Genomic DNA, 26,077 nt, shown 5'->3' on the forward strand with positions numbered 1-26,077 from the left:
ATATTCCAATCGTTAAAACAGTTTTTAAATATAAATTCAAAAACAAATTTTTAATAAATTTTTTCCAAACAAAGTATATAAAGAAAAATCATTCATATTAATAAAAAAATTATAATTAATTTAAGTGTTTCTTTATTTTTGATAGGTGAGTGATAATTAAAAAAATAAGTATAAGAGTTATTGTTTATATAAAGCTTAAATTCTGAAGACAAAAATTATTTTCAACAATTATAGTATATTTTTAAGTGTTTTTTATATAATCTTAATGTTTTTTAAGATAAATAAGAAAATAAACCTCTTAATACGCAAGCTTCAACCATAATAAACTCAATTGATGCAATAATATCCTATAGATAAAAAGGATAATTAAACATTTTTATAGTAATATTATATTTTTAGAAATAAAAAAGGAAGCAGTATAGTTAGTTATCTTATCAGAACAATAATTGTAAGTTAACAGCACATGAAATGAATGCTAAATACCTTGAGTATAATAACTCATTTGCACATAATTCGATTTCAAAATGGAAAACTAAATATTTAACACACAAATAAATGGAAAATTTAAAAAACGAACATAAAACAAGATGTCAAAAAACATTTGTTTTTATTGAAGAAGAAATTTTGTAAATATATTGTAAAATTATGAGGGAATAGAAATTAACAATTAATGGAAAACTAATAACAGAAATTTTCATCGAAATCCATAGTTTTAGAGTAGAAAAAAAAAAATAATTTTCAAAATTATCACTTAATATCTTAAATCAAAGCAAAGATGATGATATAAAAAATCACTTTGATGTTGAAATCTTAATTTGAAAAATTTAACTCAATAAGATATTCAAGAGTATAAAGGAAAATGTAAGCATGAATTTCTATTTTCCTCAGGTTGGTTAAGAGGATTTCTGAGAGCTTTAAAATAAAGAAAAGGGTGACAACTCAATATTCTAAAAAATAGTATATGAAATTGATGAAAGTATTAAGACCTTTTTGAATACTCGCATAGTCACATGCATGAAAACGAAGAAAGAAAAGAAAATAAATTTAAATAAAATATATTATATTATATTTTAGCAATACAGCACATTTATATTTTTATGTTTATATTATTAGATGCTTTTATGTGTTTATCATAACTTCTATCATTTTATTAAAAAATTGTTCTGTGCGCTCTCTCTATCTCAAAATGCTTAATTTGGGTTTTAATGTGCGAAAATTTTAAATAACATTCTGCTCATTTAAAAACATAATTATTCTATTTTTATAGTTATTAGATTTATTTAAAACATAATAATATTTATAATATCATAGTAATTTTCAATATTTTTTTAGTTATTAAAATTATTAAAAGTTAAAACTAACTATATTATTATTTCTTATTTAAAAATTAATTTTTGATTGATTTAAAATTTTAATTTTTTTTTAATTTTTAATTTAAAGTTGAGATTCTGATTCAAGATAATATTAGAAGAATTAATTAATTCGAAAAATAATAGGTAAAATATAATTAGATAAATTTATAAAAATTGATTTATTTTAACTAATAAAATAGATAACAGTAGATTGACAATCAACTAAAAGTTAAATATAGCAAACCTGAAATTTAATAATTTATAAATTAAACTCTTCATAAATACGTTTCATAAAAATATATTTTTTATTTTTTTTTTTTTAAATTTATTGATTAATTAGACAATGGTTATTATTTATAGTTTAATTTATTCCTAAAAACTTTGCTTAAATCCTAATCTGAAGTAGATAATCTCTGAAAATATTTTATTTTTAAAACAAGATCTAATGTGAAGAATTTATATACTGTAAATCCTCCTTAATTAACACCAGCTCAAAAAAAAAATTTTTTCTCCGAATATTGGTGAAACTTTTTCAATTTTTAAAACTGGTGTTAATTAAAATTGGTGTTAATTAAGGAGGATTTACAGTAATTTATTATAAATACTATTATCTATCCTGACGATATAATAAATCAAACAAAAAACTTTATAATTTTATAAATATAAGTCAATCAGATTATTTAATTATCTATGCATATAAATATATCTATCTCACTGATTTTAAATGAAAATTATAAAATAATATTTTTTCCTAAAAACTTTCTTCAAAATTGATTAATATTATATTTTAATTTTATTTTATCTTTATTTATCTTCATCACTATAAAATTTGTTTCGGATATAGCTTTAATGATCATGATTAATTTCAGAATAATCATCAAAATGTTAAATATAATACTATTCTTCGAATTCATCCATTTCACCTTCATCAATATAAAATAACTGGAGAAAATTATTATTGATTATGGATTAAAAATTACCCATTTTTAGTCCTGAATTTGTATTTTTTTTGTGCTTTTAAATAAAATTAATTAAAGTTCAAAAAAAATTTATGGTATTTATTATTTTCTAATGTTAAATAAAATTTTATTTTATTAATTGTAATTTGAGTTTAGGTTTTTCAGCATATACTTATCATATAGATATAATTTTATGCTAGTTTTAAAGAAGTTTTAAAAATTATCAAAGTAGTAAAAGTGATAGAATTAGGATGAAACAAGTAAAACCTTCAAGTAATTGTAAATATCCAAACCATTCCGTTTGTAATTAAAATTTAGATGCAACATTTAAAATACAAATAATTATTATAATTGATTAAAATATTAACTAATAAATAAATAAATAAATCTATTTGTCAATAAATAAACAAGAATCATCAACATATTAATTTATAAATTAAATTTTTTTAATATTCAGTTTTATAAATAATTTAATTATCAAGTTTTTAATCTTTATTTCCTATGGCATGAAATGTTTATAATATAATGAATTACTTTAATTTGGCTAATAGATATTATATCCCTGTAAATTTATTTACTTTTTTATAATCATTAATTCTTTAAATATTATACATATAAAGTTGATATTTATTTAACTATAAAAGACTAAAATTTTTATAATTTAAAAAAAAAAATATTTTGAAAAAGAATATATTCATAAGAAGACCTTATTTCTATAGTTAGATTAAAAATCATTATTATACAGTATATTATAAATGCCTTTAGATATAATTGAATTAAATAAATTTAATATAAAATAAAATTAGAATAAAATTATTAGAATTAAAAGCAAACGCAAAGTTCTTTTCCAAAAATTGAAACTATTTGAGAATTGGTAATTAATTTGCCATTTTCCTTATTAATCAAAGTAAAAATTTAGATTATAATTTACTTATATATGACCCTAGCTTTATTAAGTTGATTCAATAGTAGTAAAGTAAGTGAATGAAATTAATAAATGGATCAGGGGTCATTTTATGAGATACAAGTAGCTAAAAATTAAGTAAAAATCAATTATTTTTTTATAAAAGATATTTATTTAAATTTCATATATTAAGATTTAATAGGGATTTTATTTTAATATTTTTTAATTTTTATTACAATAATTATCACTAACAATTTAAAATCAATAAAAAAGTTTAAAGCAAGAAAAGAAAAAAAAAAATGGGTCAAAACTATAATAAGTAGCATCAGAAATAAAAATTAAAGAGCATAACAGTAAATTTGAATGAGTAATTTGTTTTATTTTAGTAAAAAAAAAACTATTTAATTAACTTTCTACATTTTTTGATGAAATAATACTATTAATTTTCATCATCAGTCAAGAGTAGATAAAAAGCTATTTTCATTTTTATTTTTTACTATGATTTCAAAATAAATATGCATTTAAAAATTAATAAATTATTTAATTTAATTTTAATTAAATATTTTAAATTTATATTGATATGATTTATTTATTTATTCCTTTCAAAGAGTAAAATATTTATTATTTAAATAAGTACTGCTCTCATAGATGATTTATCTAATAACAGTTAACAAAATATCACAAATATTATCTTTAGAATGTAATTAATTTTCAAAAAAAATAAATTTTATTTTGTTTTTCCCACCTTTATTATTAGGAATCTTTCTTAATTAGTTGGTGATAAATAACTCTTATAAATTGCAGCGGTGTTGCAAAATTGCAAAAATATCACCTAACTTTGTCTTAATTTGAATTTGAGATATTATGAGTAAATATTTATAGAAATAATTTAAATAAATATTCTCTTTATAAATTTTTAGTCAAGAAAATATTGGAATGTAAGCATAAAAATCTCTTTAAACTGCTTTAGTAAATTGCTAGAATCTAAATTATTTAACCATTGCATTAAAGTAATTTTTAAAAATCTTTAATAGTAAATAATTAATAGTTTTTTTAAAATTAATTTTTAAAGTAAATTGGATTTAATTGAAGGAGATTAATCTCTTATAATTGCTATATAAAATTTAAAAAAATTAGTAAAATGTGTTTTTTTATTAGAGTAAATTATTTATTTATTTATTAGTTTTAAAATTCAAATTTTTTTATCTTAGAAAGAAGGTTAACTAGCAAATTTTATATAATAGTAATTGCATGAATGATTCTGCATCATATAATATTGGAATATAATTACAGAAGTGCTCAAACATACTTCTCTTAAATTTTTTTATTCAGTAATTAATTAAATATTTATTGGAATTTTCATATAATATTGAATTAAAAATATTTATTCATAATTATTTATTTTTTAATAATTTATTAATTTTAATAAATAGCTTTGGATGCACTAATATAAGGTAATAAATTAATAATTTATATTGAATCATTTCATATCATATTTACTAAAGAAATTCAAAATCAACAAATAAATTTGATAGATAGATATATGATTATTCTATGTAATATTATAAAAAAATATTAATAACTTTTATTATTGATATATTCGGACAATCAATCATTAATATCAAAAATGTATTCAACTGATATTGAATAAATATTATTTATATTACAGTTATCTAGAATATACAGGGATAGGAAGAATAGAGCTTAAAAGAAGAATAATTAAAATGTAAAGATTAGTTTAACATAATTAATGATAAATAAATAAATAAAATATCAAATGTATTTATGAATTCAAATAAATCAAATTAATTTTCTATTTTTTAAATTAGTGTATTTTTTATATATATCATACAATTAATTTTTAGACGTTTTATAAATTTTTCTTTTAATATTTTATCCTAACCTCAAGGTTCTTCAGTCAATTTTTTAGGAAGGATTTAAACGAGATTATACGTTAATAAATATATAAATAAATCTAATAATAAGAAATGTCAATTAAAAACTCTATTTTATACTACTTAAATTTTAAGAAACTTTAAAAATTTTTTTGAAGAAAATTTAGCAAGATTAAACAATTATATTAGAAAATCTTAGTTAACATCCTTTATTATTTTGCTAATAAATTAATTTTTCATTATACTTTAGACATATAAAGTTATTGAATTTATTATTTATTACATACAATATAAAATAAATGTAAAATCTAATTTTTGAGATAATAAACTGAGAATGATTAATATTTCTTTATAACTTTTACAGATAAAATATAATTACAAATATTTAATTAATCATTAATGGATGAAGTTATTAATTAATGATAATGCAACTTCTGGTTGATCCATAGGTACCATGTGACCTGCATTATAAACAATGTAAAATGAGAAGTTAGAAAAACTTTTTATTTTTCCTACTTCTTTGCCATTTAATAGGACAGGTTGGTATTATGCTGCTTAGAACTAACTTTTATATTACCAATCTAAGTTATTAGTCCATTGTTCTCCTCCACTATTATTTATTTATTAAGATTAATTGCTATAATAAAAAAATATTATTTGAATAAATTTGATTACATGTAATTGCACATGAAGTCGAGATTACCACTATAGATAAGCACTTTAAGTTTAGCATCGATAACATTGAGAAGATCCTTTGTTGATGAACGATTTTAGAGGTTTTACAAGGCATTATAAACATTGTCAACACAAGCGTTCCATGTTCTGCCTTAGACACCTAAGATTTCTTGAACATCTGCTCTGCTTAAGAATTTTTAGATTCTCAAATCTTAGTCATCGTAGCAGCCACTACCGATGCAAGGAGCTTTGTAATTGTAAACATTAAAGTTGTTGTTTCCTACAATTGTTCCAAAGGGAGGATCGCATGCTTCACTTTAGAATTTATAAGGAGCTCTAACTTTGATAATATATGAGCAAACATCAAGCTATTAAGCAGTAGTATTGTAAGTTGCTTAATCAATAAGGCCTGCTTAGTAAGCATATAAAGCATATGCTGGTTGCTAATAATAAGGATCAACCTAATTTTGTCATTAAAAAATATTTATTTATTAGATTTTTAATATTTTTAATTCTCTTTACAATAAATTCTGATAAAAAAAATAATTAAAATAATAATCTTATTACCCAACCATTACCGATAGCAACACCAACGAAATTTAATTAGATGTCACCAGTGTTGACAAGGTAAGAGCTGATAGCTGGGATATATTAACCTGCATAAGATTCACCAGCAATGTAGAAATCACGACCAACAAATTAAGGATATCTTTCCAAAAACTTGGTGAGGAAATGGTGCATATCTTTTGCAATTTTAACTTCACTCTTGTCTAAATCGTTTTAGCCTACTTTGCTGAGACCAGTTCCTACTGGCTGATCAACGAAGATAACGTTAGCATTAGTATTCCAAGAGTAGGGGTTTGAAGTGAGAGTGATGTTATCAGTAATCTTGTAAGGACCTAATTCTTCAAAGAGACCAAGTAAAGAAGAGCATCCAGGACCACCATTCAACCATAATACAAGAGGATCTGAAGAAGGGTTTGTACGAGACTCAAATAGAATGTAGAACAAATCACTGTCTTTATTTGTCTTGATCAATCCTGGATAGAAAGTTTCATTCAAAAAAATAGGATTTTTTAAGGCAAAAGAGCTGCAAACCAACAAAGTTATTAGTAAAATTTGCTTTACTTGCATTTATAGATATTTTATTTATTTATTTATGGATTAATTTTTGCTATTATTTATTAATTTATTCATTATACGATTTTTAGAAAATAATTTCAAGTTTTAAAGCTACAAACCAGCTTTGAATTTGTAAAAAATAGTGTGGTAAAGAAACAATTGTAATCAATTCAATTAAATTACGCTAACAATAAGGTTTTAAGTTTTAAACATTGCTCAATTATGAAATTATTTGTTTGAAATAAACTATGAATTTACGTAATTAAATAAATGATTTGGTATTATTAAATTTAGCATGATAATAAACAATAACAATCTTTTGATTAATTTTTCTAAGAAACATCGCATTTTTAAATATTAATTTGTGGGAAATATTTTGATTTGAATTATTAATTAATAGAAATTTATCAGATTTTTAATATCAAATTAGGCAAATTTTTGATATCCTTTAAAAACATTCTGTCTACTTTTTGGCAAAAGAAAATTTGAAAGTACTTAAAAATAAAATATATTTAAAAATTCAAATTATTTCTCTTTAAAATAATAAGATTTAAATTTTTTAAATGCTAGTTTTTATGAAAGCTATAAAAATCATTTAAATTATTTTGAAATAGCGCTTTTTTTGAAAGATACTACACGATAACTAGTAATATATTAGTTTAAAAATTGAAGATTTTAAATTTCTGATACAAGATAGAACATACAAAAAATCAGTTAATAAATTAGCTATTTTTTCAATTTTAATTTGCAAAATTTGATCTAATTAATTAATCGTCGATTTAAATAAGAAATTATTCATTAACCTTTACTTTCTATTTACTAGAAATCAAACTAATTATCAAAACAATAAAAGAATTTGAAAAATCAAGATTGCATTTATGGATTATTCTAAAAATTAATTTGGTCCATAAACAATTTTTAATTTACAATTTGAAGGGATAATCACTGATATTTGACTTTTATAACAAATTTACTGTGGTTATTATAAATGGTTTTGCTTATAACATAAATAAATAAAAATAGAAAAAGTAATTTACTAGTAGTTCGATTTTATCTTTCATTCATTTTCCAATTATCTTTTACAAAGATTTATGCTTATTTCAAAATAAAATAAAATTCCTTATATACTCACTAATGCACTTTGTAAAAATAAAATATATTCTACACATAATTTAACTTGAAATTTTAACACTAACTTTGATGGCTTTTTAGATTCACTTTATAAATTTATTCAATTGCTTTATGAAATGATTAAATATGGTGATTTTTTCAAAATTTGAAATTTAATCAACCAAACAAAAATTATATGATAATTAGGATGTTTCTGTATCAAAAGACAGAAAACAACTTATTCCAAAATATTTTTCTTTATTTAAATGAAAATTGGATAACCTATAAAAAAAGTAAACTAATTAACAACGTTTTACATTTGATTAGAAGTTTTGAGCTATTTTTTAAAATATATTTTAACTATTCAAAATAAAATAAATATATTTTTTTTATTAAATTTATAATAATTAATATAATTTTTTTAATGATTAGTTTTTGATGAAATTATTAACTGTTGAATAAATGAAACAAAAACAACTTTTAGATTATTTAATTTTATGAAAGAATAAAAGCGAATGTAATTTGTAAAAAATCAAATAAAAAAATAGCAAATTAGTTATGAAAATTATTTTTTTAATCAGTGGAATTTAAAAATTGGTATCAGTTATATAATTTGTGATCAAAAATCAAATAGATTGACCTTATTCTATTTTATAATGACCACATTCATGAATATTAATACAGGCCAAAGTTGAGAATCAAAATTTTGATTTTAAAAAATGGATTGATACTTGATTTACATTCATTTTTTATTGATTTTGAAACCTTCGATTCCCAATTATGTTTATAACACCTTTCATTTCATAAAAATTTTCCATGAAAATATTTATTTAACTGTTTGAGTGTAAATTGGATTATAAAGATTCTATAAAAAAAATAATTCTATTTAAAAATATCAACTTATATTTGACAGGAAAGAAGTAATATTTTTTAACCTTTCAATAATTATTAGATTAATTAAATTACATGTAAAATATTTATAAAAAAATATATAATAATATTTATTTATTTCATAAAAAATTGTTTAAAGTTTTGATTATCTTTAATTTAATTTATTTTAATTGATATTTAGAAATTTATTTTATTCTTTTAAAGATCTTTTAATTAAATTAATCAAAATAAATTGGTTGGAGGACTGTAGTTCTCTGGTAATTTATCAGAAAAGACTTATGATTTTAATTAAGGATATTCTCCATTCAAAAATATTTGCTTCATTATAGGGACTGCTACATTGAGAACATAATCTTCAAACTAACTATCATATTCCATTTTACATAGTTAAGCTAATGATCTAAAATATAAAAACTCATTTAAACCAACAAACAGTGATACTTTAAAGAAGTCTCTACAATCTCCATAAATAGCTTTGGTAGTAGATAACTCTTATTCATATTCTTTCATCATTTCTTCTTAAGTAGGTAGTTCAACTCTACCAGTTAAATATTAGCAAGCTGCTATTGATTGTCTTTCAAGTCCTTATTAAATAGATACAGTATTGGTTATACAGCCTAAGAATACAATTTATGGCTCTTTTATGCAAAACATTTTTTTATAAAGAGGACCAAAACAATTTCTTCTTGAATTTTAGCTTTGAAACTCAATTAAACTGTCAATATTAGAGTATTTTTCTAAAAATGGATAGGAATATTAATATCCTGTTGTATATAAAAAGCAGTCTATATTCTCAATCTTTTCACCTGATTGAAGTTCTACTGAATTGCTGGAGTCAAATTTCTTGATGTAAGTAGGCACAAACTTTAATTTATTACTAGCAAATTCCTCTTTGTAAGAAGTTGATTTTTGGAGTATTGAAATATGCTAGGCATTTCCAATCACAGTTATTTATTTTGGCTATTTGCTTGGCTCTGTTTTTTTTAGGAGAATCCAGACAATATCTTAAGCTGAAAGAGCGCAACCATATACTACTAAATGTTTATTCTCATAATTTTTCATGGTTTCCTCTCTAAAATAATGCATATGAAGTTTATGACCTTTGAAAATTTCTTCATTTTCTATTTATGGCATGTTTGGTTTCTATAAATTAAAAATTATAATTATATTAATTTCATTAATAAAATTTGATATACCGATGTTCTGCCACTTGCAACAATCACGCTGTCAGCTTAAATGTACCTAACATTATCTTGATAATCTTAACTTGAAGATATTTCAATTAAGAATTTTTTGTTAACTTCGAAGCCTATTTATTTTCTTTCATCTTCAGATAAATTTTTAGAAAGTCTCACAACTTAAACATAAGTTTTAAAGAGCATGTGCTTCTTTAGATTAAAATGTTAACAGTAATCTTAGAGATACTCAAAGAACTGCACACTTGTCATAAATTCATCGTACTATTACTTTACAGGAAAGCCTTTGTAAGTCATTAAAAACTTTGGTAAGTTTGTAATTAAATTTTCATACATAGATGAGTGCAAAACACCTAAATCTTTGTAAAAAGCATTCTTTTCAAGATTAGGATGATTTAATTCATTTAGATTGTCAAAATGCCAGAGTCCTCCAATATCTTCCTTTGCATCAACGCATAATATATTAGCTTTATCTTACAAGTGCTTAACTGATAAAATTCCACAAGGACCAGCACCAATAATGACAATACTCTTTTAATGATAGTTAGACTTATAACGAGTTTCAGGGTTATTTTCCATTTTTTATTTGTTTTTTTATAAATTCTATTTGAAATATTTAGATTAGTAATACTTAATAAATCTATCTTTAAACTAGTTTCTTTTATAGCAAATTAATACAATTTTATAATGTAAGTAAAAATTATAATTAATTTAATTTTGTATTCTGATAAAATTTGTTTTTTAAACTGATAAATTTTATTAATTAAGATGAATGAAAATAAATTTTATAATGTAAACTCAAAAATTAATGAAATTTAATTTCTGATAAATTTTATAGGGTTAAAGATTTTTTAGTGAATGAAATTAATTTTTACAAATAGATTTTTAATTCTAGCAGTAAGCACTATTTTTATATTTAAAATTGTATATATTTTATGGAGCTTTATAAATATTTTGGTGTTTTAATTTATTTTTATTAAAATTAGAATACAAATTTTATCTGCTTAATTAATAATTTAACAATTATTACTTTAAAAAATTTTTAGGTGGAAATGTATAATAAAATGATAATATTTAGCTCTTTTTTTGAATTCAACAAAATTATTAAATTCAAATAGTTATTTAAAAATAATAATAATATGCCTTTAAAATGCAAAATAATATTCACCAAATATTGTTTGAATTAATCCAACAAGTTTAAGTAAATATAAACTTTTAAAAAAATATTAATACAAAATAAAACAATAATTATTTTGATTACTTTTTCGAATCTATCAAAACTCATTCTCTTAATCAAATTTTTTAGATTTAAATTATGCCTATACTAACTAATATATATGTTCTTATCAGTAATATTTAAAATTTTATAAATTAATCTATTATAAAATTACTAAAATTAATGATAAATAAATGACCTTATTAATATTGTAAGAAATTAAAATATATTAATATTTTAAATGTTAATATAATTTATAGAGTAACTTTTAATAAATTTTAATTTCAATTAATTAAAGTAAAAATAAGGGCTAGAAAATAATTCAATAAATAAATTTCTTCAAGTAGTTAATTAAAACATAGAAAATGTTATGAGAAAGATTTTTTTAAATTATTAAAATCAAAATTTTACTTTAAATTACAGATACCGATTTTTTATTTTTTTATAATTCTGCTATTGATCATTATTAAGAAATTGTACATTATTAATTTATATATTTTTACTTTAAATAACAAACATAAAAAATATTTATTTTGTTCTATTTCTATTATTTCAAAAAAAATTAAATAGCAAGTTTAAAATTTTTTAATATGCTAAAAAGATATCAATAATTCTTTTTTAAGATTTTAAAAAATCATATTTGAAGATAAAAATGTCATAATATACTAATTATAAAAGAAAATTTTTATTACAGGATTAAAAATTATTAAAATATATCGATTTGTTAAAATAATTAATATTAAGTTAAGATCAAATAGATTTTTGTAATAAATTGCTTTCTATAAAAGTAATTTGTTTAATTAAAGCTTCAAAGTGAGGGTGGGTATGATCTACCAAAGAATGACCCTCTTCGCTGAATAGATATGTCTCAATTTTATTTTTATTAAATACATTTTGAGCATGAAAAGCAATACTTTATTAGTAAGGAACTCTCTTATCTTTAACTCCTACTAAATTTAGAGTAGTCACTTTATTTATAAGGCTCATAGGAGATTACTCAAACATTAATTTATAGTCATCTCCTGTTAAGTTCCAATTCATTTCCGTTCCAAGGCATTCTGCTAAGGACCACTCTGGAATATCTAAATTAAAATTGAAAAAATAAATTTTAAACAAAATTAAATTTTATTTTATTTATTTATTTATTTATTTATTTATTTATTTATTTATTTATTATTACCTGATGAATTCAATGAGAATGGGAAATTTAAAACAGCATTGCATATTACACAGCAATTAAACTTTTCTGAATGCTAAGAAGCAATCATAGCAGCTAAATATCCACCATAACTGCCTTTATTTAATATAAATAAATTAATTCGTTTATTTAAGATAATGAATGAAATTTGTATATTAATTATTAATATAAAAAAATAATTATATTTTATATAGTAAGTACCTCCACTAATCACTACTTTATTTTTGTTGCAGATTTTCATATCGATAACTTTATCTATCATGCCTACTACTTCATTTGAATCAACTTTTCCTATGTTTTTAAGTAATTTATTTATAAAATCCTAACCAAAGCCTGCAGAGCCTGTAAAATTAGGAAGAAGTAAAACATATCCCTAAAGCAAATAGTATAAATTAATAAGAGCAAACTCTCCTCCATAAGTTGCATGAGGTCCTCCATGAAGATCTACAATGAGAGGTCTATCTTCATCTTTATAGTTTAGTGGATTTAATTTATCATTATTGTTGAAAAGTTGTGCTAATTCTGAAGGGATTTAGTCTCTGTTAAATTTTTTTACTCTAAGTAAACAACCCTAAGCATCTCCAGACTAGATAACTTATTCTTCAATAAAATTCAAAGCAAAATTTCTCAATTTTGAGAAAATAGAAGAAGTATTACTTGTTAAAGAAATATATTACCATTCAGATTTATGAACGATTTCTTCAACATCACCAATTAAATTGAAATTTTTTAGATAAGCTATGCATTTTGGTTCATAAATACTTACATAGGAAGCAAAAAGTGTATTATATCTAGGATTGTAGTGAGATACGATAAATTCTTCAGATAGAATCTTATTTTCTTTAAATTTAGCTATTTTTTTAGTTTTTGTGTTGACAATATATGAACTTGTAGAATGTCCAATTAAAGATGAAAATACATAATGAATGTTATCATTAATCCAAAATGAATTTTTTAAGTCTTTAGAATAATTGCAAACTCCCATGAATTCTCCTTTATCAGCTAAATTTTCATTCTTTATTAACAAAATTTCTTCAATTTACCAATCTTCTGTGTTAATAATTTTTAACGAAAAGTAATTAAAATGAGTTGGATTAAAAGGTGAACCAAAATAAGCAATTTTTTTTCCATCATAACTAACGTTAGGCTTTAAAGATATTTCATCAACACTGATCACTTTACAGTCAAATTAGTCATTCTATTCGTTTTATTTAGCTTTTATAATATATAAATTTGATTATTTATCAGTTTATTTTAATTTAAAAGTGAAATAAAGATTAAGCAATTTTTTTTTAAATATCATAAATGCTCAAAAAATTACTTAAGTTTATTTAAAAATTTTAAAAAACTTTTGAAGAAAATATCAAGATAATTTTCAAAACCAAAGCTTATTGTAATCTTCATAAAAAATGATAAATTAGATTATCTATCTTTTTGATAAATTTAATTTTTTTGTTTTGCTGATAAATTAAAATTTCTCAATCGATATTTTATTTTACTTAAATATTTAATTCAATCATTCAAAAACTAATTTAAAAGTTTTACTAAAATGAATCAGTTTTTGTTTTGAAAAATAAATTTTGTTTCTTTAAAGATAGATTTTAATTTAATCTTAATTTTGAGAATTATTTAAATTAATTTAAAAATTTAATTAAAAAACCAACAACTTTAGATTAAATTTTTAATTTTATTACTTTAATCATTATTAAGCTTAGGATAGAGCTGAATTCTTTATATTTTACTGATATAGTAGATATCTATGTATCTGTTTATAACTTAAATAGCATATTTAAATTCAGGATGAATTTTATAACCTTATAATACTATCTACTCTCCTTTATCATCTAAATATTAAGGGTAGCAAGGGAATATATTATCTGGAATTTTTATCTCATTTAAAGTTTTTTTTTCAACATCATACTCAAATAAATGCACTTTATTGAAGTTATCCATGTTTTCACCAAAATCTTGAACAAATTTGAAGTTTTCAAAAGCATCTGCCAAATCTTTTTCATTTTCTACTTCAAAGAAAGATTTAGTTGTACTTTCGTTTACCTATCAAGATATTAATTCTGAATTTTAGAATAAAAATTAAAATGGAAATAAAAACCTGAGCCATATAAAGGAACTTAGTCTCCAATCTGTTCCATGAAATTGTGGAGCTTATACTGGCATCATTCAAAATATCTTTGTGAAAGCTAGATAGATTTAACTATGAAACGATGTCTTCGTTTTAGTAAACTTCTAAAATCTATTTTGTCTTTGCTTTGTCTTCTACATCTTAAATGACTACTTTATACGTGTTTTGTGGAGACTTTGATGAAATATTTGTTTTTCTTAATATTGGAAAATCATTGATTTTATTTCCTATTTAACTTTTTTCATGATTAAATTGATAATAATTAGAAAATGCATTTCTTGTATGGTATCTTTGGTTATACTAATACCAATCTAACCTTAATGTATTGTCAGAAATGACCTCCACCTAATCTATCTAATGAGAATTCAAATGAACCTTTTCCAAAAAACTTAATATCAATTTGACTCTTTCAGAGTCAATTTAATTCTACGATATAGAACTCATTAATTTATTTAATTAATTAATATCTACTTTGTTTTTATTTAATTTTACATAAATAAATATTTATATGTAAGTTCTCCTAACTAATTTGGAGATTAACAAATAAATAAATAATTAATTAATCTAAGGATAAGATATCAAAAATACAAATTTTTTCTAACAACAAATACATTAATGATTATTATTTAATTAAATCCATCATTGAGTTATATGTCATTAATATTTATTATATAATTTAATTAAATCCATCATAGAATTATGTTAATTAACATTTTTTATATAGCATTAATAAGTAAAATCATTTCAGTAAGTGCTTTTCTAAAAATGATATTTGTTTAATCAGCGAATCTACAATTGTTGGTAGACTCTCTCTTAGAGCATGATCAGATTCTGGGTAGATGTATGTTTCTATTTCAGTTCCATTATAAATTGACTAGGCATGATATGCTATGCTTTATTAGTAGGGCACTCTTCTGTCTTTAGCTCCTAAAAGGTTTAAAATGGGTAATTTATTTGGTTGACTCATTGGAGAAAATTCAAACATTGTTTTATAATCTTCACCTGTTAAATTCCAGGTCATTTTTTTCCCAAAACATTCAGCTAAACACCAATCAGGGATATCTAAATTAATTAAAGTATTTTTTAAATCAGGACTAAAATAAAAATTCTCATACCTGTTGCGTTAAGTAGATAAGGAATGTTAACTACAGGATTTCTCATAACAGCGCAAATAAATCTTTCGTGATATCTTGTAGACAAAATACCTGTCATATATCCTCCGTAGCTTCCTATTAAAAAAAATAGAAAAAATTAAATAAAAATAATTAGAATAGATAAATTAAATTCATTTCGATTTTACCTCCCATAGTAATTGCTTTTTTTGGATCACAAAGTTTTTTCTCAATAACTTAATCTATCATGTTAAGGATTTCCTTAGCATCAATTTCTCCTATGTTTTTAAGTAGTTTATTGATATAGTTTTAACCGTAACCAGCAGAGCCAGTGTAGTTAGGGAGCAAAATGGTGTATCCTTAAAGAAGGAAGTATAAATGACTGATTGCAAACAATCCGGTTGAACTTGAGTGAGGACCTCCGTGAATGAAAACAATAAGAGGTCTATCTTAATCAGAGTTATTCAAAGGATTTAGTTTGTCGTTATTTTCATATAACTCTTTAAGCTCTTTTGGGATAAACTCTTTATCAAACTATTTAATTCTCCAAAGACAAGCAGTTGACTCACCTGATCTGATAACTTACTCTTCAAAATATTTTAAAGCAAATTCTTAAAGTGAAGGGAATATTGAAGAACTTCCTTGACTAAGTGTAATATATTACCAATCAGCACTCTAAACAATTTCATCTAAGCCTTTTGAAAGATCTAAGTTTTTAAGAAAAGCTAGCTAAGGAGGTCCTGCCATGTTTGTATGAGTAGCAAACAAAGTGTTAAATTTATTGTTATAATCAATCACCTAAAATTCATCCGACTCCGTTTTGTTAACAGCGAATCTTCTAATTTATTTAGTCTTTGAATTTACCAAAAAGGTACCTAGAGAGTGGCCAACAATTGTCGTTAAAACAAAATGGATGCTATCCTTGAGCCAAAAAAAGTTCTTCAAATCATCATAAAACCCACAAATACCCATAAATTCACCTGACTCAGTAAGATTTTCCTTTCTGATAGGAATAATTTCTTCGATACTCCAATCCTAAGTATTAATAATCTTCATTCCCATATAATTCAAATGAGGAGGACTTAAAGGAGCTCCGAAATAGGCAATTTTTTAGCCATCAGGACTAACCATAGGTTTAAAAGAAACTTCGTCTTAGCTGATAACCTTAAAGTTAAGTTATTTTTTTTCATCACTTGCAGCTATTTTTAATAAACATAAAGATAAATAAAAAATATAAATAAAAATTATCTCAAAATTCAGAAATAATTTTATTAATCAAAATAAATAAATAATTATATTTCATCAAAATGAGTGTGAAATGTATATTCATCTTTTAGCTATTTATTTTGATTATTTGATTAATATATTTATTGATGATTAATATTTTAGATTTATTTTATAAGTAAAATAAAAATATTAAACTAAAGAAATTAATTATTTATCGAGTAGTCAAATTATATTTTAAATGAATAAAATTAAAATAAATAATGGTTTTTATTGTTTAAGTTAATAATAATTTTATCTTGTTTTTATTTAATTTTTGATTTATCAAATGATATTATTTTAATTTGATCAATTAATATTAGTTTATAACAAAAAATAATGAAGTAATATTTGTTTTATATTCATTTTATAAGTAATTAGTTGGTTGATTTGATTGATGATTCAATTTAATAATGAAACATATCCATTTTCTTGATGAATGTAATGATATTTTTTTTTAGTTTATTTATTTATGTATGTACTATGTATGAATGATTCAATTTTAATAAATTTTATTCTTTAATTTACAGTTTTTATTATTACTTACTAATTATTTAATGTTATGAAAAAAAAAAATAATTACTATCATTTTTAGCATCTGATGAATTTTTAGCAGGTTTAGGATAGAGCTAGTTACGGTTTAGATTCTATAAGAGGAAAATATCAGATTACCTATTAAAACAGTGTAATATTCCATACCTAAATTCTGGGTGTAATTTGTACCCTTATAAAATAATACTCTCGCCACTCTCATCTAAATATTAGGGATTGCTTGGGAAAATATTTTCAGGAATTTCTATTTATGAAAGAGTTTAACTTTCAATATTGTATTCAAATAAATGAGCTTTTGTAATTCCATTCATACCCTCACCAAAATCAGAATCTAGATTATATGTTCTATTCACATCATCTAAATCTTTATCTTCTTCTACTTCAAAATAGTTTTTTGTTGGCTTAGCCTTTACCTAAATGTTCAATAATTTAAACAGTAAAATAAAGTTGAATAAAATTCATGCATACTTGAGCAATATATAAAAATTTTGTTTCTTTTTTATTCCAAACTATCGCATTTCCAACGATGGGATCATCTAATATTTTTTCATGCATTTCTTAAAGATTAACTTGAGATACAATGTCTTCTCCTTTGTAGATTTCAATCACTGAAAAATTTTTTGTCTTTGTCTTATCTTAGACTGATTATATCACAGCCTTTAATGAGCGTTCAGGTGAGTACACAGATATATTTTTTTGGACCTAAATAGGAAAATCATTCAATTTTTTACCTATCTCTCTCTTGTTCTGATCAAAATCGTAAAGATTAGAGTAATTATATGTTACAGAATCTCTAATATTGTGTTATGCCCAATTAACTTTAACTGTTTTATCAGATATCATTTCAACAGAATTAATAGAATGAGAGCTTTAGAATACTCTCTCTAAAAATTTGGTGAGCAATTTTAGTCTTTTTGAATCCATCCAAGTAATGCAATTGAAAAATATGAACTTACTTTTTGATTATTTCCTGATATGAAATATTGTAAATTAATTATCTCTCTACTAAGTTTTTTTATTTTAATTACAACAAATTAATTAATAAAATATCTTAAGATAAATTCAATTTTTTATGTTAACAAATATTTTTGATGTGGAAAGATTTTAGAAGAATAAAAGAACAAAAACAAATAAATTATTTATAATAGTAAATTTTCCTCCTTAAACTAATAAATATAATTTATGGAGAGGATATTTTTAATCATAAAATATTTATGAGAAGTAAATATCAATCAAATAAAGTTTAGTCTCTTGAAAGTTTTATTAAAAAGTTAATAAACAAACAAACAAACAAAAAACAAATTCTCAAATTTATTTATGTGAACAAAGTTGATTTTAAAATATTTTTGAGAATTTAAAACCTAAAATGAATATAAAGAATATTATTGATTAAAATATTTTTTCAGTTATTTTTTAGTGTTTCAAATGAATTTAAATATAATTTCTATTAAATATTCTTTTATTATAGTTTTGTTTTACATGATAAAAAAGATGTTAGTTAGAGTTAGTTACATGCCAATTAATAAAATGTTATTTAAAAAGAAGAAATTTGATAAAATGATAATTCATTGATTAAAATTTTAATTTAATTTTGATGTGTTAATTAAACTGAAACTATTTGGTTTAATATTCATTAAAACAAATACTAACTAATTATTTCAAACTAAAAATTTATGCTTTAATTAAATTTATTTTATTTAAAATTAAAAATTGAAATTAATTTTTTACTATACTTAGAAAGAGAAATAAAAAAATATATTTATAATTACACTTTTTTGTTGGATTTTAAATCTAAAAATAATTTAACTTTTAATAGATTATAAATTAAGTTGAAAAACACAAAGTTAGTCTAGCTAATTAATTATTAATTTATTAATTTAGTTAATGCTTCTTGAAATTAACTTAATTGTATTTATTATATAATGTGTGTATCTAGTTTAATCAATATTTGATTTATATCAAATTAAAATATTTATATCTTCATAATTACAAATAGATAAATAATCAAATATCTTTAGTTCAATTAGTTTAGCAATGGCAGAGTAAAAACAAACAGAGCAAAAAGGGAAAAAAGTTTCTCTTTTTAAGTAAAAAATGCAGGCTTAAAAAGAATAGTTAAAAGAAAGTTAACCAAGTGTATAATAAGCTTTTGTTACTGAAAATGTAATTTTTATTTCTTATTTTTGTTGCTATATTTGTTTATTAAGTAGAATAATAGCAGTAGCTTAAACAACCAAAATGATTAAGTCACTTAGGTAGCAGCTTTTCCAGAGTCAATTAAACTATCTTAAGAAGAAATTTAGAAAAATTTGATTAAAATAGAATAAGAGGAAGAACAAAAGAAAAAAGAACTTGAGTCTATTAAGAATAGCACTCTATTTGTAAATCCATAAGAGTATGAATAGATAAATAGCGAAAATGAAGCAATCTTAAAAAATATGAAATCAGATGAAATTGAGGCTTTATAAAAGTAATTGTATTCTATTTTGGATCCAGGAGTTATTTCTAGATTCAAAAAGAGAGATCTCTTCAAGATTAATGAACATCCTTCAGCAATTAACGAATACAAGCAGGATGCTTACGGATTAGAAGTTGATCATTTTATAAAAAACAATTAAGAAGAAATCAAGAAAGTGTATGGCATTGAATGTAGAACACCATAAGATGCAGTCAAACAAGCTTGCTTTGATAAAAATGGTAATTTCTAGCTAAATTAAACTCTTGAAAATAGAATGAAGGTAATTTTATTTTAATTCTAATAAAACCTTAAAAAAAAATAAGTAGCAATCAATTTGTTTGACTAATTCTAGCAAAAATCATCTAATTTTAATTAATATTAAAAAAATAATTTTTAAAAAAGGATTTGGAGAACATCGATTTTGATTAAATAGATTCACTTAATTTTGATTTACTCAACTAGCTTATTGATCATGGAAATAGAAATTTCAATTCATTGGCAATAGATGCTATTGAAAGAATAATTACTTAAATGTAAAACCAAATAAAAAATTCAAATTAAGGAGATTTTTTATTTGAGCTACAAGGAATCAAAGTATTTAGACTAGATGTCATATATTACTTAGAATCAGAGTTATCTCTTGCCTTCACATTGTGCAGATGTTTAACCGTTCCTAACATGACTCTGAATCTCAATACTATCACTTGTTTAAGAATTTATCTGCAGTTTATGTTACAAGATGAGCTTAACTATTACAAATAGTTCTTATACAAACTTTAACATTCCGATTCTTAAAAGAAAAAATTCAAAGCAATTACTTAAATTTTCATTGATGAAAATCTTCTTCGTTAGATAAGCTACATTATTAATAACGTATTTCTTTTTTAAAAAAACTTCTTAGTATTAATCTATATTTAAAGCTTATACTAGGTGATAAGTCAGACACATTTTTCATCATGTTTATTGATATACTTGAGAGTCTAATTTGTATAGATCATGAGTATTTCACTAAAAAAATTGTTGATTTTGGCTTTGTCGTAATTATTTTTTTTAAATTAAATTTATTTATTTGAATTAAATTATTGAAATTGATAAAATATAATGTGAATAATTAATTTAATTGAATAGAAATTATTTTTATTAAACTTAAAAATTTTGAAATTTATTTTTTCATTTATTGAAACTTACTTTTTAAGATTTAATTAGAGTTTTTTAATTTCAGTTTTGAAGACAAATTATTAATATAAAATTAAAATTATTTATTTATTTGAATTGAATAATTAAAATTGATACTACAGTGAATAATTTAATTTTAATAAAATTATTTTGATTTGATTTAAAATTTTTGAAACTTATTTCTGCATTTATTGAAACTTACTTTTTAAGATTTAATGAGAGTTTTTTAATTTCAGTTTAAAATTTATTTTATATTTGATTCATTTTTATTTATGATTTCTTGAGACAAAGTATTTATTTTGATTTTAATTTTTATTTGAATAAAGGAATAAATTAGAGCTATTGGAGGTTAGAAATTAGAAGAGAAGTTAGAGTTTTTAAAATTTGAGGTGAGTAGATTGGATTATGTTTATGAAAACATACCTTTGACTTTGGAAACATTTAAATTACTTAGAGAAGCTAAACAACAAATTAGCAATATCACTTTGGAAAAATATAACTAAAGCTTGCAAAAGTTAATTAGTTAGTGGAAGCTTATTAAGATAGATTCCAAAGCATCTATTTAATAGAAAGAAGGGGTTTTAAAGAAAATTAGAGATTTATTGATTTTTGGTGAAAAATTAAATTTTGTAAAGAAAATATCTTTAGAAAAGAATTTATTCAGTCTCAACTCTTCAATTGTAGAAAATACAATTTTATTAATACTTGAATTACATAATGAATAAGGAGAATAAGGATATGCATTGCCAGAAGAGAAGGTAGAAATAAAGCATTTCTTATTTGAATAGAGTGAAACATTAAACAAATAACAATAAGCTGATAATAATTAAAGATAACATTAAGATTTCTAGAATACTTACACTAAATAAGATATTTCTTATTTAATAGAAGGACTTATTTACTCTGAAGGCAAGGGAATTCCCCACTGCTATAAGCATATTATAGATAAAATTATTCCTTTAGATGTCCAAATTATGTATAAGTACCATTATTAGTTAAAAGAAAAGAAAAGCAATAGAATTGCTAATCACTTTTTTTCTATGAAATCCATTATTAAATTATTTATTGCTCTTTACACTGAACTCAGTTTCTAGATGAAATTTGTTATATTGAAAAAGCAAAGAAAAGCTCTGTCAGTTAGGAGCAGCTTTAACGAATGCTTTTCTGATATTCTTCGTGTTATTATTATTGAGTTTGTTGAATTCTTTACTTTAAGTGGTTAAGAAAATTAACAAAATTTAAATGAGTAACAAATCCAGTTATCTTTGAGCTTTATTCAACTTTTATCAGAAATTAAATAAACTGAAGCTTTTATTTCAGTATTAAATATTGTTAAGTAAGTATCCATTAAGAATACCTAAAATGCTTCATTAAAGACATTTGATGCTCTTTGTAACTTTTTTGTGAACATCAAGGCTAAAACTAACTAAAATCGTCTACCTGGAAGATAAAAAGACTTAGAGATGTTCCTCGATAAAATTGATATTTTCTGCTCATTTTTTGAACCTAAATAAGAAAATCTATTTTATTATCATTCTGAGCTCTTTTACTTAAGGGCATGCAAGATATTTGATGATGAAAATCACACTTTCTCTTACTTAAATGTTGATGCTCTTGATAAACTATTCACAAGCGTTTGCTAATACGTTGACCCAAAAATTCTAAATATTTTGTATAACAAAAACTCAGATATACCTCAAAAAATAATTACTAATTTTAATTACAATTCTTATGGCAATCCTGTATTTACAAGAATAGTGTTTTTCTTGCTATAAAAGCCATTTGATCTCAAAATGAAAAAGTAGATTCAAATAATTGCTATTTAATTACTTATTTTTCTAAATAACATTTTTATTTTATTTTCAAAAAGGAAAATTATGATTGATACTGTCTTAAGCTATGCTTTCCTTTTTAGTGAGAACTGCAAAGACAAAGTTTATGGAAAAGAATCTAATTATATAAGAAGATTGAGTAACCCTGAAGACAAACAAATTAAATTAAAAACCGAATGTGAGGAAATAGAAAAGTTTTTAACAATGAATGAGATCGACACCGTTTCTAGATAAAGCTTTTTTAACAAATTCTTGCATTCTTACATATAAAATTCAGAATGAAATCCTTAAAATTAAAATAAAGCACTATCTAAAATAAAGTATTTAAATTCTTAGAATATTTTGAATTGTTTTTTAATAAAAGATAAAATTTTAATTAACTTTATATTTATATTAAATTTTCTAACCTTCTTTTGAGGTTAAGAATAAAAAAAATATTTTAATTGATCTAATTTTTTTACTTCAAAAGAAAAAACATCTTTTAAAGTAAAAATTAATTTGATTATTTTAAATTTAAAAATTGATTTTTTCATCCTAAGTCATAATTTTTTTAAATAATTAATATAATTTTCTTTAATTCAAAATATAAATTTTTAAATTTATCTTTCTATTTAATGATTTTATCTCCTTAATCAAGTCAAATTAATTTGTTATTTAAATAGTATGATTTTATAAATTAAAAAATCTAATTTAGATATAATCAAAAATGAATTTTAGATCAAAAAAAAGAAAGATTAAGTTTAACATTTTTTTAATGTGCTTTTTGGAAAATTTAAATAAATCTTTTTATCAACTAATTTATTTTATGTTAACTTTTTAAATAATTAATTTGTTAAAATATTTGCTTTTTAATTAAGTAAAATTAAAATAATTTTTGAAAATAAATTAAAATTAAGATAATATTTTTTTATTAATTATTGGAATTTTATATAAACAGATACTCAATTAATTAAACATAATTAAAGCTATTGAATCCTTTATAAAATATTAATTCAAAAATTTATATTTATAAAGAGAAACAGTTTTTTTTTTCTTTTTGTTTTATTTTTTTCTAGTTTTTTAGATTACAAAAAACTAATATCAATAAGACATTAATATAACTCAACATTACAACAAAAATAAATCATTTTTATTTAATATATCAATCGTAAATTCTATCCAGATCATAATTCCCAACGCAAAACAAACAAGGATATCAAAGAATACAAATATGCATGAAATAATATTAAAGGAATTACTATTGATAGAATTAACATTTATTTAGCTTTTAAAATATAATTTTAGTACTTTTAAGAATTTAATAATGCCATATTTCAACCGGTTTTGAAAAGCAAAATAGCGAGCTATCCAACATAAAGATAAATATAGTAACTACGCTCAAAAGTGACGAAACTTCCAAAGTTTCTGCCAACAATACAATGCCAAGTTCCATGATAACGAGATCTAAAATCATCCTTAATAAATGTGGCTATTTCTTTATCAGTGTTACAGTAATCGATAGCTTTTTTAGCTACTTCTTCAACTTCCTTCTACATTTCAACACTCATATCAGAGTTCTTAATAACTGGTTAAACTTTATCCAAATGACTCATTACTAAGTTTTTACTAATTATATATATATATTTACTTTAACTATCCTTTTTATTTAATTATTTATTAATTTTTAATAATTCTTAACTTTTTAATTTTCTTTTTATTAATCAATCTTTAGAAAAGCTATTCAATTTATAAAATCAAGTTAGCTATTGAATAATTAATTACTTAATAAATATATAACAATTTTCTTTCAAATCTTTGAATTTTTAAATTTCCCATGGCTATTGATATTTATTTATGAAGTATTCCATGTTTAATATCTTTGCCATTACTTCTAAATTTTATTTTATTTAATTTTTTAATTCAACATCAAAAAACAAACAATTAATAATAAAAATAAAAGGCTTTAAATTCAAAAAAAAAATATTAAACATTTTATTTAAAAATATTGAAATAAAATTGATTTTTCCTAATCAAAATATTTTTATTTTAAATTTTAAAACTGAATAGCAAACAAAAAAATTAGCCTAATTATATAAAATTTGAATCAATTTTAAATTTGATTTCATGGCTTTTAAGTATTAATTTTTATTTTGTTTTGTTTTATTTTATTTTTCTATCTGATCTTATTTTTATTTATTTTTTCTCTCTATCTTCTTATTTTTTCTTTTTTAATTAATTTTTTCTCTTCTTATTAATTTATTTTTATTTCTTTTATCTTTTAAATTTAATTATTTATCTTTTTTCTTTCTTTCTTTTTATTTATTTAAATCTTTTTAAAAATCGATGATGAAGCGATGAAGGAGCATTCAGTATTCTTTCTTAGTATCCGAAACTTATTTCTCAACCTAGTTACTTAAAAAATATCTTTTATATATGTTTAACTAAAAGAGAATTTGCCGTTAGGCTGCAGAAGTTAAATAACTTTATATTGCATATCAATTTATCATATGTGAACATATGTTTTTAAAAACTTTATGCAATTATTTAAGTTATTTAGCAATTTTTCTGCTATTTTGTTTCCGCGAGTTTCAATGCAACAATTAAAGGATATTTTTCTTTAAAAACTTAGTGAAAGGAAGTCTTTTTTTGCCTGAGACTTATCCGAGTTTTAAAAACTTGTTTTTTTATCTTTCAATTATTGCATTGTTTTTTTTTTCCTAAATATTTTTTTCCTTTAAGAAATTTTTGATTAATTTAATAATTATGTGAAATCTTTTCTTTATTAAAAATTTATATTTGGATTTTTTGTAAAATTATAAATGAAAAAATTAATCAATTAATTAAAAAAATTTTTGAGAAAAAAACTTTTGTCTTCAAATCTAATTTCAATTAGTGTTTTATAAAGAAATTAATAAATACAAAAGTAAAAAGGGTTTTTTTTTTAAATATTTATTAAAGTGATTGAATTCAGTAAGTCATAGTTCATATGAAATAGAATAAACTAAACATTATTTAAATAAAAAAACAAAATTATTTAATAAATTTTC

At 21.4% G+C, this 26,077-nt stretch overlaps 10 protein-coding genes across 10 annotated transcripts; 4 read left to right on the plus strand and 6 right to left on the minus strand. All coding sequences in view use genetic code 6, as the record gives it.

Moving 5' to 3' along the window:
* Positions 1–468: 468 nt before the first annotated feature.
* On the plus strand, positions 469–819 carry TTHERM_000448977 (hypothetical protein; the record flags this gene model as incomplete). The annotated part of the gene is made up of 1 exon (XM_012796927.1): positions 469–819. One exon carries the CDS (start codon positions 469–471, stop codon positions 817–819), a length of 351 nt encoding a protein of 116 aa, XP_012652381.1.
* Positions 820–3,578: 2,759 nt separating this feature from the next.
* On the plus strand, positions 3,579–4,305 carry TTHERM_000448978 (hypothetical protein; the record flags this gene model as incomplete). Its single annotated transcript, XM_012796928.1, has 2 exons — positions 3,579–3,582; positions 4,136–4,305. The coding sequence occupies 2 exons, from the start codon at positions 3,579–3,581 to the stop codon at positions 4,303–4,305; spliced, it is 174 nt and encodes a 57-aa protein (XP_012652382.1).
* A 165-nt stretch (positions 4,306–4,470) lies between these two features.
* TTHERM_000448979 (transmembrane protein, putative) lies at positions 4,471–5,429 on the plus strand (the record flags this gene model as incomplete). Its single annotated transcript, XM_012796929.1, has 3 exons — positions 4,471–4,546; positions 4,649–4,669; positions 4,885–5,429. 3 exons carry the CDS (start codon positions 4,471–4,473, stop codon positions 5,427–5,429), a joined length of 642 nt encoding a protein of 213 aa, XP_012652383.1.
* Positions 5,430–5,503: 74 nt separating this feature from the next.
* TTHERM_00448980 (serine carboxypeptidase family protein) lies at positions 5,504–6,919 on the minus strand (the record flags this gene model as incomplete). Its single annotated transcript, XM_001013298.2, has 3 exons — positions 5,504–5,720; positions 5,786–6,246; positions 6,353–6,919. 3 exons carry the CDS (start codon positions 6,917–6,919, stop codon positions 5,504–5,506), a joined length of 1,245 nt encoding a protein of 414 aa, XP_001013298.2.
* A 2,211-nt stretch (positions 6,920–9,130) lies between these two features.
* TTHERM_00448990 (flavin-binding monooxygenase-like protein) lies at positions 9,131–10,683 on the minus strand (the record flags this gene model as incomplete). The annotated part of the gene is made up of 2 exons (XM_001013299.2): positions 9,131–10,051; positions 10,105–10,683. 2 exons carry the CDS (start codon positions 10,681–10,683, stop codon positions 9,131–9,133), a joined length of 1,500 nt encoding a protein of 499 aa, XP_001013299.2.
* Positions 10,684–12,070: 1,387 nt separating this feature from the next.
* Positions 12,071–15,102, minus strand: TTHERM_00449000 (prolyl oligopeptidase family protein; the record flags this gene model as incomplete). Its single annotated transcript, XM_001013300.1, has 5 exons — positions 12,071–12,402; positions 12,501–12,614; positions 12,720–13,733; positions 14,213–14,573; positions 14,629–15,102. The coding sequence occupies 5 exons, from the start codon at positions 15,100–15,102 to the stop codon at positions 12,071–12,073; spliced, it is 2,295 nt and encodes a 764-aa protein (XP_001013300.1).
* A 295-nt stretch (positions 15,103–15,397) lies between these two features.
* TTHERM_00449010 (prolyl oligopeptidase family protein) lies at positions 15,398–18,509 on the minus strand (the record flags this gene model as incomplete). Its single annotated transcript, XM_001013301.2, has 5 exons — positions 15,398–15,720; positions 15,774–15,887; positions 15,959–16,969; positions 17,617–17,998; positions 18,054–18,509. The coding sequence occupies 5 exons, from the start codon at positions 18,507–18,509 to the stop codon at positions 15,398–15,400; spliced, it is 2,286 nt and encodes a 761-aa protein (XP_001013301.2).
* Positions 18,510–19,619: 1,110 nt separating this feature from the next.
* Positions 19,620–23,333, plus strand: TTHERM_00449020 (RPAP1-like, amine-terminal protein; the record flags this gene model as incomplete). The annotated part of the gene is made up of 6 exons (XM_001013302.1): positions 19,620–19,748; positions 19,796–20,323; positions 20,446–20,916; positions 20,964–21,080; positions 21,546–23,020; positions 23,090–23,333. The coding sequence occupies 6 exons, from the start codon at positions 19,620–19,622 to the stop codon at positions 23,331–23,333; spliced, it is 2,964 nt and encodes a 987-aa protein (XP_001013302.1).
* Positions 23,334–24,364: 1,031 nt separating this feature from the next.
* Positions 24,365–24,643, minus strand: TTHERM_00449029 (cytoplasmic dynein light chain 2; the record flags this gene model as incomplete). Its single annotated transcript, XM_001471239.2, has 1 exon — positions 24,365–24,643. One exon carries the CDS (start codon positions 24,641–24,643, stop codon positions 24,365–24,367), a length of 279 nt encoding a protein of 92 aa, XP_001471289.2.
* Positions 24,644–25,152: 509 nt separating this feature from the next.
* Positions 25,153–25,524, minus strand: TTHERM_000449039 (hypothetical protein; the record flags this gene model as incomplete). The annotated part of the gene is made up of 1 exon (XM_012796930.1): positions 25,153–25,524. One exon carries the CDS (start codon positions 25,522–25,524, stop codon positions 25,153–25,155), a length of 372 nt encoding a protein of 123 aa, XP_012652384.1.
* Between the last annotated feature and the right edge of the window lie 553 nt (positions 25,525–26,077).

Source organism: Tetrahymena thermophila (assembly GCF_000189635.1).
Source record: "Tetrahymena thermophila SB210 genomic scaffold scf_8254686, whole genome shotgun sequence".
In the NCBI taxonomy this organism is placed as follows: domain Eukaryota; phylum Ciliophora; class Oligohymenophorea; order Hymenostomatida; family Tetrahymenidae; genus Tetrahymena; species Tetrahymena thermophila.